The 12,478-nt window shown below is 38.5% G+C and overlaps 2 protein-coding genes across 13 annotated transcripts in view; both read left to right on the top strand.

The window, feature by feature from the left end:
• grip1 (glutamate receptor interacting protein 1) overlaps window positions 1-8,443 on the top strand; it is a 78,491-nt gene extending 70,048 nt beyond the window's left edge. For all 12 annotated transcript variants that reach the window (XM_085137196.1, XM_085137195.1, XM_085137192.1 and 9 more), the window contains 4 exons: window positions 1,081-1,191; window positions 1,284-1,400; window positions 1,490-1,636; window positions 1,725-8,443. In XM_085137196.1, the coding sequence (XP_084993322.1) occupies window positions 1,081-1,191; window positions 1,284-1,400; window positions 1,490-1,636; window positions 1,725-2,033 (684 nt within the window). In that variant the 3' untranslated portion in view covers window positions 2,034-8,443. The remainder of the gene's footprint in view (window positions 1-1,080; window positions 1,192-1,283; window positions 1,401-1,489; window positions 1,637-1,724) is intronic.
• Window positions 8,444-9,368: 925 nt separating this feature from the next.
• Window positions 9,369-11,279, top strand: lsm8 (LSM8 homolog, U6 small nuclear RNA associated). The gene is made up of 4 exons (XM_085137212.1): window positions 9,369-9,578; window positions 10,138-10,178; window positions 10,308-10,435; window positions 10,914-11,279. The coding sequence occupies exons 1-4, from the start codon at window positions 9,548-9,550 to the stop codon at window positions 11,002-11,004; spliced, it is 291 nt and encodes a 96-aa protein (XP_084993338.1). The 5' UTR covers window positions 9,369-9,547; the 3' UTR covers window positions 11,005-11,279.
• The last annotated feature ends 1,199 nt before the right edge of the window (window positions 11,280-12,478 follow it).

Below are 12,478 nucleotides of genomic sequence, written 5' to 3'. Positions count from 1 at the left end.
TATCTGTAGAGGTCTGTACTACGAAGCAGGATTTATGATTAGCCAGCTAACTTCAGGTTGAATGCTGAGCTTTCAGAGTTCATGTCTTATTTGATTATGTCGGCTATGCTTGAGATAAGAGACCTGCATGTACAAAGCCTTAGTCTACTGATCAATCAGTATTGATTCTTAGAAGATCCCTCAGACCTTGATGACTAGTATGTAGTTTTTCTTTCCCTGAAAATGAGCAGTAAGAAAAATGGAAAACTGCCATTTTAAAGCAATTTTATTTTCCTATAAGCCTTAAATAGAGTAATATACAGCCACTTACCAGCCACTTTATTAGGTATACCTTTTCAGCTGCTTGTTAAAGCAATTAGCTAATCACCCAATCAAATACCAGCAACATGGTGCATTTTTACATGTCATCAAGATGACATTAAGAAGTTCCAACTTGGACTTCAAAGAATTAAGATAGTTCTGCAACCAGGTAATAGCAAGGTTTACCTAAAAAAAAAAAAAAAAATGTGGCTGGTGTGTGTTTATTATAGAGAGATCACCAGCTCCTGATAGGTGTTGTCAAACTTACTGCTAGGTTAGAAAATTCCACAGTTAATAAATATTAAAATGAAATCTAAAAGCACTGGAAAACATAATGACACACTGGGAATATAAACAGTGTATGCTAAAAAAAACCTCCCCCAAACAGTTTACTGAATAGACCTGAATGGTACCAATAACCACCTTTGTGTGGCTGCTTGCTGATATCAGAGTAAGTAAAGCCAGATTTTCTTGTTATGTTGAACCTGCTTCATATTACAGGCCATTAAACTGTACAAAACAATAGATCCTGTCAGTAAATATGAGTTAAAACAGTCAATGGTGACAACAGTTGAGCCTGCTCAAAAACAGCAGCAGATCCTAGGAATGGAAATTGAGAAACATCAGTAGAGGCACAGTAAATAATAGTGATGTATGATTAGAAAGAGGTCCTTTCCTGCCACTTGGGTTCAAAGGCAGCAATCTTTAATTACCATGTTTGCTATTTATCTGGTTCTGATTGGATGTTTGCGCTTGCTGTTCTCTGATTGACTCTCATAGGCTACCATCATGTCAGGCTCCACCCTCAGTCTAAACCATGATCCCACCCCTCTGCGGAGCACACTGGGACGCCAGGCGAGTTTCCAGGAGCGCAGCAACTCCAGACCACAAGTACATGCCGCTGACCTTTAACCTCTCTCTGTGATATGTGTTATTTTGTGAAATATTGATTTTGAAGACAACTTTCTCGTGATTGTTCTCAGGTGACTCCTCGATCCAACACCTTGCCCTCTGACCCTCAGCGCCGAGCCTTTGCCATGAGGAAGATGAGACAGGAAGTAAATGACATCCTAAACCAGAACCCTGTGGAACTTCACAAGGTAATGTTTGGCCTATGTTTGCTCTCTTTAGGGAGGTTCACAAACCCTGTGATCCTTATTAACTGACAGGTGTGTTTTTGTACTCATAGCTCACTCTGGAGAAGGCGACAGACCTGGAGGATTTTGGTTTCAGCGTTTCTGATGGATTGCTGGACCGCGGCGTCTATGTTAATAACATCCGACCCGGAGGCCCAGCGGAACGGGGTGGTCTCAAAGCCTATGACCGAATACTACAGGTACAAAAATATACCAGTTTCACTAATCTCTCCACAGCCTTCAACTCTTCATTTCTTGGTTTAAATTAAGATTTCCTTTTTCTTACAGATTAACCATGTGCGGACCAGGGACTTTGACTGCTGCCTTGTAGTTCCCCTGATTGCAGAGTCTCCAAACCGCTTGGAGCTTGTAATCAGCCGAAACCCTTCATCCTCTTCCTCCTCTACCCTGATGGCCAATCACACCGATGGCACAACCAACAGCAGCCACCCCTCTCAGCCAGTTGGCAGTGACCTGGGACCCTCAGAGCTCTCTGTTGGCCAGGGAGAGGACAGTGGTCCAATCAAGTGGAGCCAACCAGGAGATGGCTTTGGGGCAGGGATTGGGATGGGGCAGGTTACAAACAATTCCTTATAGCAGACAAAAATTATGCCACACTGGATTCAACCACATCAGACTGGAGAGATCGTGAGGAAAAAGGGGACAACAAAGTTGAATCAAACTGATTTAAAACTGGTTTAAACTGGCTCGGAGTAGACCGCCCATGGTGCTACACACACCCTCTGGATGACCTTTGACTACTATAGTTTGACCCTTGAACTGCTAAAGCAGCCTGAAAGCACAGTGATGGACTGGAGCAACTCCACACCTTTTAATCTGAACCAGTTCTGTATACTGGTATTACTAGTGTCTGGAACCAGAATCCTATTAGAGCCACAACTGGGGTTACTGGCCTACCTGGTCTAAGATTAATAGTTATTGGTCCTTCTAGCCCAGAGTCAGTGCTACTGGTTCTACTGAAGCCACAACTACAGCCAATAGTCTTAACGGTCTACAAGCCGAGAAATATATCCCTATGAAGTCAGTGCCACAGCCAATGGTCTTACTCTTTTAAGATTGATGGTTACTGGTTCTAGAAGCCTAGAATTCTAGGTTGAAGACACATGGGTTCTGTAATTATGGTTCCAGGTTCCACCAAAGTCCTACTAAACAAGTACCTGAGCCAATAGTCTTAGCATACCAAGACACACAGGTACTGGTCTTAGTGGGATCAGGACAATGGCTATTGTTTCTAGTGAAACCAGAGGCAAATCTAGTTGTCTTACTGGTCAAAGCATGGTTCATGTTTGTGGTCTCACTGGCCAAGGAACTATGGATACTGCGCCATTGCCATGGCCAGTGCTTGGTGAAGTCTATCCTGGATCCTGGGCCTACTAGAACCAGATTTGTGGCATTTGGCCGAGATCCACAGCAGCACAAAGACTGATGGGACACTAGTCCAGATACCGAAACCTGCTGATGGGCATAACAGTTGCCAAGGAGACTAGGGATGCTCTGATCAGTGTCTACATCTGATGATATTACTGAACATATACTGATTACTAAATCCTTATGCTTGTGTATAAGAAAGCCTTATGAAAGTCTTCTATTTGATATTTAACCAGCTGGAATAACTGGTCCTCAGTACACTAAAAATTAGATTGTTCAGAATGCAGAAGACGGTAAGTCTGAATTTACTGAAGGTGTAACTTTTCCAAGTAGTTATGCTTGACATTGGAAGGTTGATGGAAAGGTAGTTTTATGCCCTGCCCCACATAGAATAAAAGAAAGAAGATTTCGAACAAGAAGGTACAGATCCCACAAGAAACTGGTACCAGAAGGTTGGTTTAAGAGATGAGAATAAAAATGGTTCTGGTTAACTGCAGGTTTTGAAGAAAGGGTATAAGTGGAAATGACGATCGAGTTCGAGCTCAAAAATGGTTGGGATTAGGTGAGGTTTGGCAAGTATACAAGGTTGGATTCATAAGGTTATGATGAGATGTACCTCCTTAAAATAAATGCTCAACATGACATGGAAACCTGAAGAGATATCCAAATTAAACAGTACAAAAGGAAAGACCCCCTTAGCTAGTTCGTCTGGCAACCCAGAGATTTATTCCTGTGGGCATTACCAGGTGTAGTTTTTCATGATAACCAGATAAAATTCAGACACTAAGGCTCAGTAATTTGGTTTAAATATTTGGCAGAGGTTGAAAGACAGCAGTTTTAATATTGTTGTATTCTTATTTACCATTCTATTGGAATAATAATAACTAGCACTTAGTCAAGTTCGATTATGCACTTTACTGAACTAAAACTGTACAAGGTTTGGCTTGTACTTTGGCTCCACTGTTGAACGGCTGCTATATTTTATGTAACCTGCTCTCTTATCACTTTAATTTCCTGAATTCTCCATAAATTACAACTGACAGTTCTAATATTTTATGACGCCATTCACAAAATTTACATTATTACTAACCATTGCTGCTATACAGATGAATAATATGAGAAAAGTTAGCATTTGAGCAGAAATGTTGGTCTCTGGAGGAACACTGTTTTAAAGTTTTAAACCAGAGCTGGACATTGAAACATGATACTGGTTTTTACTGAGCAGGAAAACCTGCAGCTGCATATATATTTATGATGTTTGTTGCGCCTCAGCTTGAAGCTAGTGAAAAGACAAAGATAAGGTGCTTTCGGACCAGAGAAATTTTTATTGGTCTTGTTAAACAAGCCTTTGTTAGTTTTTTAGATACACATCATATGCACGATTGGAGAAGCGCTAGCCATCACTAAAGTTCTAAAAGAAATTTGAGTAGGGTTAGAAAGGAATACTAAAAATTTGACAGCACACAACCCAAAACATTTCAACACATAAATCACTGTGGTAAAGAGTTTAGGTCAAAATTTAGAGAAGGTAATTACAAAAAAGTACATTTAAAAAGCCTGCATAAAAATGGGTGTAACATCAGCTGAGTATATAAAACTCTTAGCGATTTAAAAAATGGAGCAAAGCAAAGAGAAATAATTTTACCTTGGCTCTATGTGAGGGCAAGGTAATTTGATTTTTCATGTACACTTAATGCTATTCAGCTTTTACATCAATTCTGCATATCTATGCTCCAGGAGGAGGCCATGAGAAACTGGGACTGGTGTGGAGCTCTGCACCAATGAGCTTATAAAGAGATAAAAATAATATTGAGCAGAACTTATTTCAGCTTATTGGTGCAGCCCTCCAAAACAGTCCCAGTTTAGCATGTGTCCCCTTGGGAAAATAAATTGTCCATCTTTGGTATGTAGGCAGTGTGAATAGAAAAGAATCTGCAAACCATGTTTAGCTTAGTATATCTGGAAAGTGTATTTTGGAAAGCTATACATCTTTGATGCTTTTTGGTCCGAAAGTGCCTATAGTCCATATCTTCTTAGGGATTTGGGAATGCATTGCCTCCCATTAAAAGTAACAGTTTGAAATATTTTGTGCAAAACCATCTATTAATGGCTACTTCCTATAAACGTGTTTCTTAATTATGTAGTTTCTAATTTAAATTTTTGGCAAGCTAAGTTAAAACAAAAAACACAAAAAAGGAACCTCTGCAACACTGGGCACACTCCATCTGCTAAGGGAGGACATGTGGTAGGATCCAAAGCTCCAGAACAGCTACTTTATATGCTTTAATATGTCAACTAGAGAAATGTGTTTATATATAATATAAAGGACATTTTCTTTATGTTTTTTTTAAATAATTATTTGTGAATTTTACCTTTAGAAAAAAAATCTGTGCATTTTCACTAATGATCAGCTGATACTGATCGGAGCATCCTTGAAACGAAGGGTTTACTGTTAAAATTTTAGTTCTGTGCCATGGACGAGCTACAGGCTGGAAGAGTTATGATAACCACGCTGTCAATAATAATAATGATGATGATGACACTGAGCAAGTTCAATAATACTTTTTCTACTGTTTACACCTGTTGGACTGGCCACACTGTGTATGTATGTGTGCGTGTCTGTGTGTGTGTATGTTACACGTTAAACACAAGGCCAGTTAAACCCCTCCAACCTCAAGCCCCACCCAATCTACCCCCTAACCAATAGGCAGCCAGGATGATGGACGGCAGTTCTGAAAAATTCAGCTGATTGGCTGGAACCAATCAGAAACCTAAACATTTCCTTCCCTGCCTGTCTGTGATTGGTTCTTTTTTTACACACAAAGACAACCAATCAGCTTCCAGGAAGAAGCCACGCATGCCCCTCCCCCAACTTCCCCTCCCCAGCCCCAGTGACAGTGATCTCTTATGCTAATCAATTGGTGTGTGGTTTTTTTTGATTGACTGTTGTCAATTCTGTTTGTTTGTTTGTTTCCATGGTGACTGAACCAGAAAATATGTAAAATAGATTAAAAAAAAAAAAGAGTTCAGTCCCCATCGCTGTTCACATCAAAATTCATCAAACCCTGAAAACACCATCTCATAATCACAAAAACTATGTTACAAAAGAAAAGAAAAATCCTGTTAAAACAGGAAACCTGTGACAGTAAACACTGTGTGTGTGTGTGTGTGTGTGTGTGTGTGTGTGTCTGAGAGAGAGTGAGTGAGTGTTTATTTTCGAGTGATGTCAACATCTTCCTGCTCTCACCTTAGTCTTAACTCATTATTTAAAGTGGCCAATCAGAACCCTCCCTCAGCATCCCTGAGCCAAACACTCCAATAGTTGCTGCTGTGCTTTGGATTAGCATTGTGATTGGCTGTTTCTATGTGGATAGTTGTAATTGGCTGTTCTGGTCAAAGCTCAGATGGGGTTTTTTTTTTTGCAAGCAAATGGCTAGTATGTAGTTAACATTACGCTAGCAGACGCAGAGCATACCCATAATTATATACACAGTACAAACTACTATCCCAACTATGTTTACTAGCTAATAAACATAGCAAGAGACTTGTAAGCACATGGGTAAAAGCAGCTAACCAAAGCTAAAATTTAACCAACATTTTTTTTTATGTTAGCACACAGCTAGCCCAGTACTAGCACAGTCTGTGTATTGTTAGCACAAACCTTGCACTTCACTAAGGTACGGTTAGCTGTAGAGCTAATTAATGTCTTTTAGCATCTTGACTAGAAAAAGGCTGAAACAGCTCTATACCTGGTATTACACTGACACTTGAGCAGGCTAACTTGATCTAAGGACATAGCTATCATATGGCTAGCAGACACTAAACAAAGGGCTAGCGTAATCATAACAGACATAACACAAGGACCATAGGCTGGCTGTGTTTGATATCCATTTATTATTATGTTTATTAGCTAATCACAAAGAAAGAACTTGGTTGGCATATATTTAAACAGCTAGCCAAAGCTAACATTTATTGTAACATCCTATTGTGTGTCAGGACACAGTTAAGCACAACTTGTGCCCATTTTTAAAATTGGGCTAATGTGTTAAATAAAGACTTTTTTTCTTATTTGCATTAGGCAAACATAACCGATAACAGAAATACATTTTAGCATGTGACCAACAGATGTTGAACACGGGGTTTACGTAATGCAGACAATGCTAACATAAGGGTATTTTAGTTCCATTGAAGATCTCTTACTGATTTTTGGCTTATGTTAACGCATAACTTACATGGGGATAACAGAGCTATATAGCTTATGGTTAGTACTAAGTCACGGTTTCTAATTTTAGCAAAAGCAGTATACCACACATCAAATTCAACTGATAAGTGAGCAGCCTAACTTGGTCTGAGGACATTACTAACACATGATTAGTATGTATCTAGCAGACATTGAGCATAGGACTTGTCTAACCATAACACGTGACTATACACATAGAACAAGAAAATTAGGCTTTCTATGTGTAACACCCATTTCTTGCTATATTTATTAGTTAATAAGCGTATAAGTAATTTAATTAGCATATGAATAAAGAGCTATCCAAACTTAAACTTTTTATGTTAGCACACGGCTAGTGCCAGCACTGCCCTTACAAACCTTTAACATAGGGCTTACATTTGCAAAACCAAGTTTTTCTCTTGTTAGCAAAAAGCTAACATGGGAGATAATAGAACTACAGTTTAGCATGTGGTAGTTGATGCAGAGCATTAGAGCTAACTATAACATGTGGCTAGTTGCACATAGTACATGGGTGGTAAGTTAGCTGTACAATTTTTCAACACTTATTTACTATTGTGGTTACAACTTAACATAGCAAGGGCTTGGTTGGTTTGTAGGTAGGTAAACATAACGGGTAAGCAAGAAGCTAAAAATGTCTGCTAACAAGAGAGTATGTCAGTTTTATGTCACTTTCTACTGATTTGTGGTTCATGTTAGCACATGACTAACATGAACTATAATTTAGCTTGCAGCTAGCATTTAGCCGAGGTAGTAGTTACAGGTTGATTAAAGAGAACTAACAAGGTCTAAGGAAATGGTTCACATTGCTAATATAGAGCTAATGCCTTGAATTGAGGGCTAACACGTAGATGTTAGTGTTTTAAGGTTCAGCCAAGAGTACTGCTCCACCAATGGGAACAAGCCACAGGGCTGAGGGGTGTGGCTTCACAAAGGTTTGATGAGTGAGACCTAAAGCCATACACACTGTGTTTGTGCGCATGTATTAACATCACCATGTGTGTGGGTGTGTATTTGTTAGAGCCTGTATGTGTGTGTGTGTGTGTATGTGTGTGTAACATTGCAGGGATTTGCACTCTAGTGATTCACCTCAGCAAGACATCCACCTACCTACACACACACACACACACACACACACACATGCATTGCACTGCCATTTGAAATAGTGGGTCAGATTAGTTTCCATGTAGCTTCACCAACCAACCAAACTGTATTTTTCTTTAAAGGAACAGGGATGTTGTAAAGTATTTTTGTACAAATTTAATACTTTGGTAGCATGACGTTCCTGTTGTTTGTCCTGTCGGGCTCCACTGCTCTCCTCCACCCGCCTTTGTATGGACGATTACTGAGCAACAATAAAGATGAAGACCTGCTGGGAGAACTGGACTCTGTGTGTTGTCTGACATCAACACACACAAGTTTATTTATGATTTTTTTTCCTAATACGTATTTAATTTTACATCTTTGACAGAAAGAAAAGCAAAGCAGACCTGCCTGTCTTTCCTGTGCTGAAAGTTTCTCAACACCATTTTACCACTCAGCCTGGACATCTTCACCTTCATGGTTACCACTATTTTAATTTTTCAAAATGACATTAAAGTGTACGTAATAGTTGTGCATTTAGAGAGCATTAACTAGATTTCCTTAAATTATCCAAAGATCCCAAAACTGTTTTATTCCATGTTAATCTAATTTCAAATGCCTATTATTGTGTTTGGTAGTTAAATCTACGCTAATGGCTTATATTTGTTAAAATCGTCATAATTTTTTAACCATCCTTTCCTGTGAGGACCACATAACTGTAAAAACATGTTTGTATTTTTCTAGTTACAGGAAATGACATCACTTCCGGTGGGCATTTTGTTTGTGGATCACATCATTTATATTTCAGAAATGAGTCATAAATATTTTTACTATTCAAAGAAGCATCTGAGGGCTCTGAAAATATATTGAAATAAACAGAAAGTGGTTATTAACTATGATGGAGCACAGGAAGGAAATAAATATTTAAAATAATTAAAGATAAAAAAATTAAGGGATAGGGTGAAAAGCGAGAAAATAAATATTTAATGTTTTAGAGTCATTAAAGAAATAGTCAAAAAATAGTTTGTATCATGTAAGTTTACCAATTTGTGTGATAATTTTGTTTTTTCTGTTATAAACTTGACAAATTTACTAGAAAACTTGACGTTTTTTTCTTTTGTATTTCCCATTTTTCCATCTTTTTTTATTTCTTTAAGTTTCGCAGTTTTTACTGTTTTCTTTTTTGAGAGTTAACACAAACCGGATGTGACGCTTCCGCTCGGCGCTCTGCGCTCATGCATACTCAGTGTTTGATTGCTCTAGTCTGCGCTCCAGTGTGTTGTTAGCCGTTTGCTACTGCTGCTGTTCGAGTGCGCACGGTTTTATTTTGTCACCGGACTACCACTATAAGTATTTGTCGACCACCCCGCTGGATAAATAGACACCGAGCCCGGGACAAAGGATGTCCACTGCGCTGGAGAGCTACATTAACCGTATCCTTCCGCCGTTAGCCACTAATGCGCAAACCATCTGAATGAATGGGAAAATGCTAGTTAGCTTAGCTGCATGCTTACTTGTTTTGTTAATTAGCGGCAGTTCAGAGATGTCTGTGAGAAACGGGTTGCTCAGAGCTGAGTTAAAACATGTTCAGACTTCTTAAATGTAGATTTCACATTCACAAGAAGGAAAATCTCGTGATTTTATTGCTGTGTTTATATTATTTGGATCCGCTGATCAGAGAAGTTCTGTAAATTATTTCACAGTTTGATTCATCAGGACTCATCACATCTGGACCACTTCGAAAAATTGTAAAATCTTAAGCTTTTTTTTAAAAAAAAAATTGGAACCATACTACCTACAGTTTTAAAGCTGGAGCTCATTAACAGACAGAAGCTAAGCTAAGGTTACAAGCGCCTCTTGTGGCCAGAATGGGTGGACGGGATGCCTTTCAATTTTGGTGTGACGATAATTGTTTCTATTTGTAGGTTCTGAATAATATTAGAGAGGTTTTGGTCCATAAAGGTGCTGTTTCTTTAACTCGTGCTGATCCAGGTACCGTGGCCATTGTCACCTCGGACGGCAGGATGATTGTGGTGAGTCTGAACACATCCTCATCAGAACTCCACCACTCACAATAATTGGGATTCAGTGAAGTCAGAATTATTTTGGATTGTAACTTTTTGTTATTGTAAGTTGTGTTCATGTCAGTTTGTTTTTTTCAGGGCACTCTGAAGGGCTTTGATCAGACCATCAACCTGATCCTGGATGAGAGTCACGAGAGAGTGTTCAGCTCCAGTCAGGGGGTCGAGCAGGTGGTGCTGGGACTCTACATCGTCCGAGGCGACAACGTGTAAGTCACGTTTGACCTTTTGTTGATGATGAATCAATACTGAAGACAAAAGATTAGTGAGGCCTTAATGTAAATTTTAATCTACAGAATCAGATTCACATGGTTTACCAATTTTATTATTTTATAAAGATATAATTTATTATTGCAAAACGGGATAATTAATAATTAAGAGTTAAGAAAAAAATGTAAAAGTTTTTTTCTGTGATGCTTTAAGGATGAATGCTGTGGTTGCACATTTGATCCGGGTGCCCCTATCAGAGTTTTGTTTTTGTTTGTTTAAAATTATTTTTATGAAGGAAAACCAAGAGAAAGACTCTTATTCTTAAACAATAAGGTGTTGTTAACAGTTCTGTTATGTAGTTTATCATTGTTTATTGTTTTCCTTTCTGTTTTTATTTGTTCTTCCTGTTTGTTTTTGTTTGTAATCCCCTCGTTTGTTTTTGTGGTTACATTTTTTTTTTTCTTGTTTTGGTTACAGTGCGGTGATCGGGGAGATCGATGAGGAGACGGACTCCACTCTGGATTTAGGAAACATCAGAGCTGAGCCCCTCAACTCTGTCGTCCACTGACCTTTGACCCCTGATGACAGCGTAACTGTTGTGTGAATAAAGTTTATGGAAGTCTGTTTTAGGAGCGGGTGTGCTAATTATCCGGGACCAGCTGGAGCATCCTGATAACTTGCTCGCCTGCTTCCTGTCTCTGACTCCTGGCTCTTTTCTGTTTGTACTTTTTATAAATAAAGAAGTGAGATGATGAAAATATTAGAGGAACTTTTTTATGCTCCTAAGTCTTTTTGTCAATGTGAGACTGTTAATAAAGTTTAATTTGTTCTGTTCTGAAAAAAGCGTTTTTGTTTTGTTTGTTTACTCAACAAAAATGTTTGACAAATTATAATTTTTAGTCAGAGGATATTGATCAGAGGAAAAAGTGAAAACTTCATGAGAAAGAAATTAGATTCTTAAATTCGAGAAGAAAAGGAGAAAAATCGAATAGCTTCTGAGATAGAATATGCCACAACCAAGATTCGGTTCTTCAAGAAGCGATTTTTATTTAAACGAAAGATCTGCAGAGCCAGCAATCAAATGACAATTCTAAATGAATCCTTACATCAGTCGCACATCTGAGAGCGAGGAGGAAATAGATGGTGAAAAGATGGCGCGAAAGGTGTGAGTAACACTGATATCCGTGAAGTGACAGATCGATAAATACTGAAGTTTTACGTGAGGCCATGGTGAGGAAAGCTTAATGGTTAAAAACAGCTGGATAAAATCACCTGAAGACCAGATAAACTGAGGTAACAAGTTTAAGGATGAGCAGTCGTGAGCACGGAGCTGATCTTTTAATCAGCTCAGCAGGACGCAGCAGCATCAGAGACGGACAGACCGGTGAGGTCATGGGAGCAGTATTCACATTGTTCCTACAGACAGATTAAACTCTACAACTTAAAAGTATTATGTGTATCAGTGATTCCTGAGGTTAGGGACAAAACAGGTTTTAATTTTCTAAAATCTATTTTTTGAAAAAAAAAACAAAAACACATTTACATATAATTGTTACACAAAGTTTTGGCTGTCTCACCATGTTTTGGTACAATCTGCCAGGTGTAATATTTTTTAATAATTTATGTTTTTGCTGGAGAAGTGCAAGGTTTTTGTCAACACCATCAGACACAAACAAATGCAAAAATATATATTTTAAATTATATATATCTTTCTTCAACTCAGGCTGGCTGTTAATTTTTTTCTCCTTTTTTGATCCTCCCTGTTCCTTCTGTTTCGTTCCTCTGACAGGTTCCCCTTTGCAATTCTAGCCTGAAATGTACCATTTTGTAATTACTATAATTTTTCTGAACCATATGCATTTATACAGATTAAGGATGAATATTCACAACACAATTATGTATTAAGCAATAGAGATGCTATCCGGTCTTTAAGTCTGATGTCATTGGCTGTTTCCAGGTCCAAACTCCGCTGCAGATCCCAAAGTCAAAGGAACTCTGCGGCATCACTGAGAGTTACAAACTGTCCAATTTCTTTCTTTCCT

Source organism: Neolamprologus multifasciatus, chromosome 17 (assembly GCF_963576455.1).
Source record: "Neolamprologus multifasciatus chromosome 17, fNeoMul1.2, whole genome shotgun sequence".
Taxonomy (NCBI): Eukaryota; Metazoa; Chordata; class Actinopteri; order Cichliformes; family Cichlidae; genus Neolamprologus; species Neolamprologus multifasciatus.
Note: the sequence above shows the minus strand (reverse complement) of the source record. Positions and strands in the feature narration are given on the sequence as shown.

Coding starts and splice junctions, on each gene's coding strand:
- lsm8 (XM_085137212.1), top strand. CDS start 9,548: ATGTCCACTGCGCTGGAGAGCTACATTAACC. Junction 9,579..10,137: donor GCTGGAGAGCTACATTAACC/GTATCCTTCCGC, acceptor GTGCTGATCCAG/GTACCGTGGCCATTGTCACC. Junction 10,436..10,913: donor ATCGTCCGAGGCGACAACGT/GTAAGTCACGTT, acceptor TTTTGGTTACAG/TGCGGTGATCGGGGAGATCG.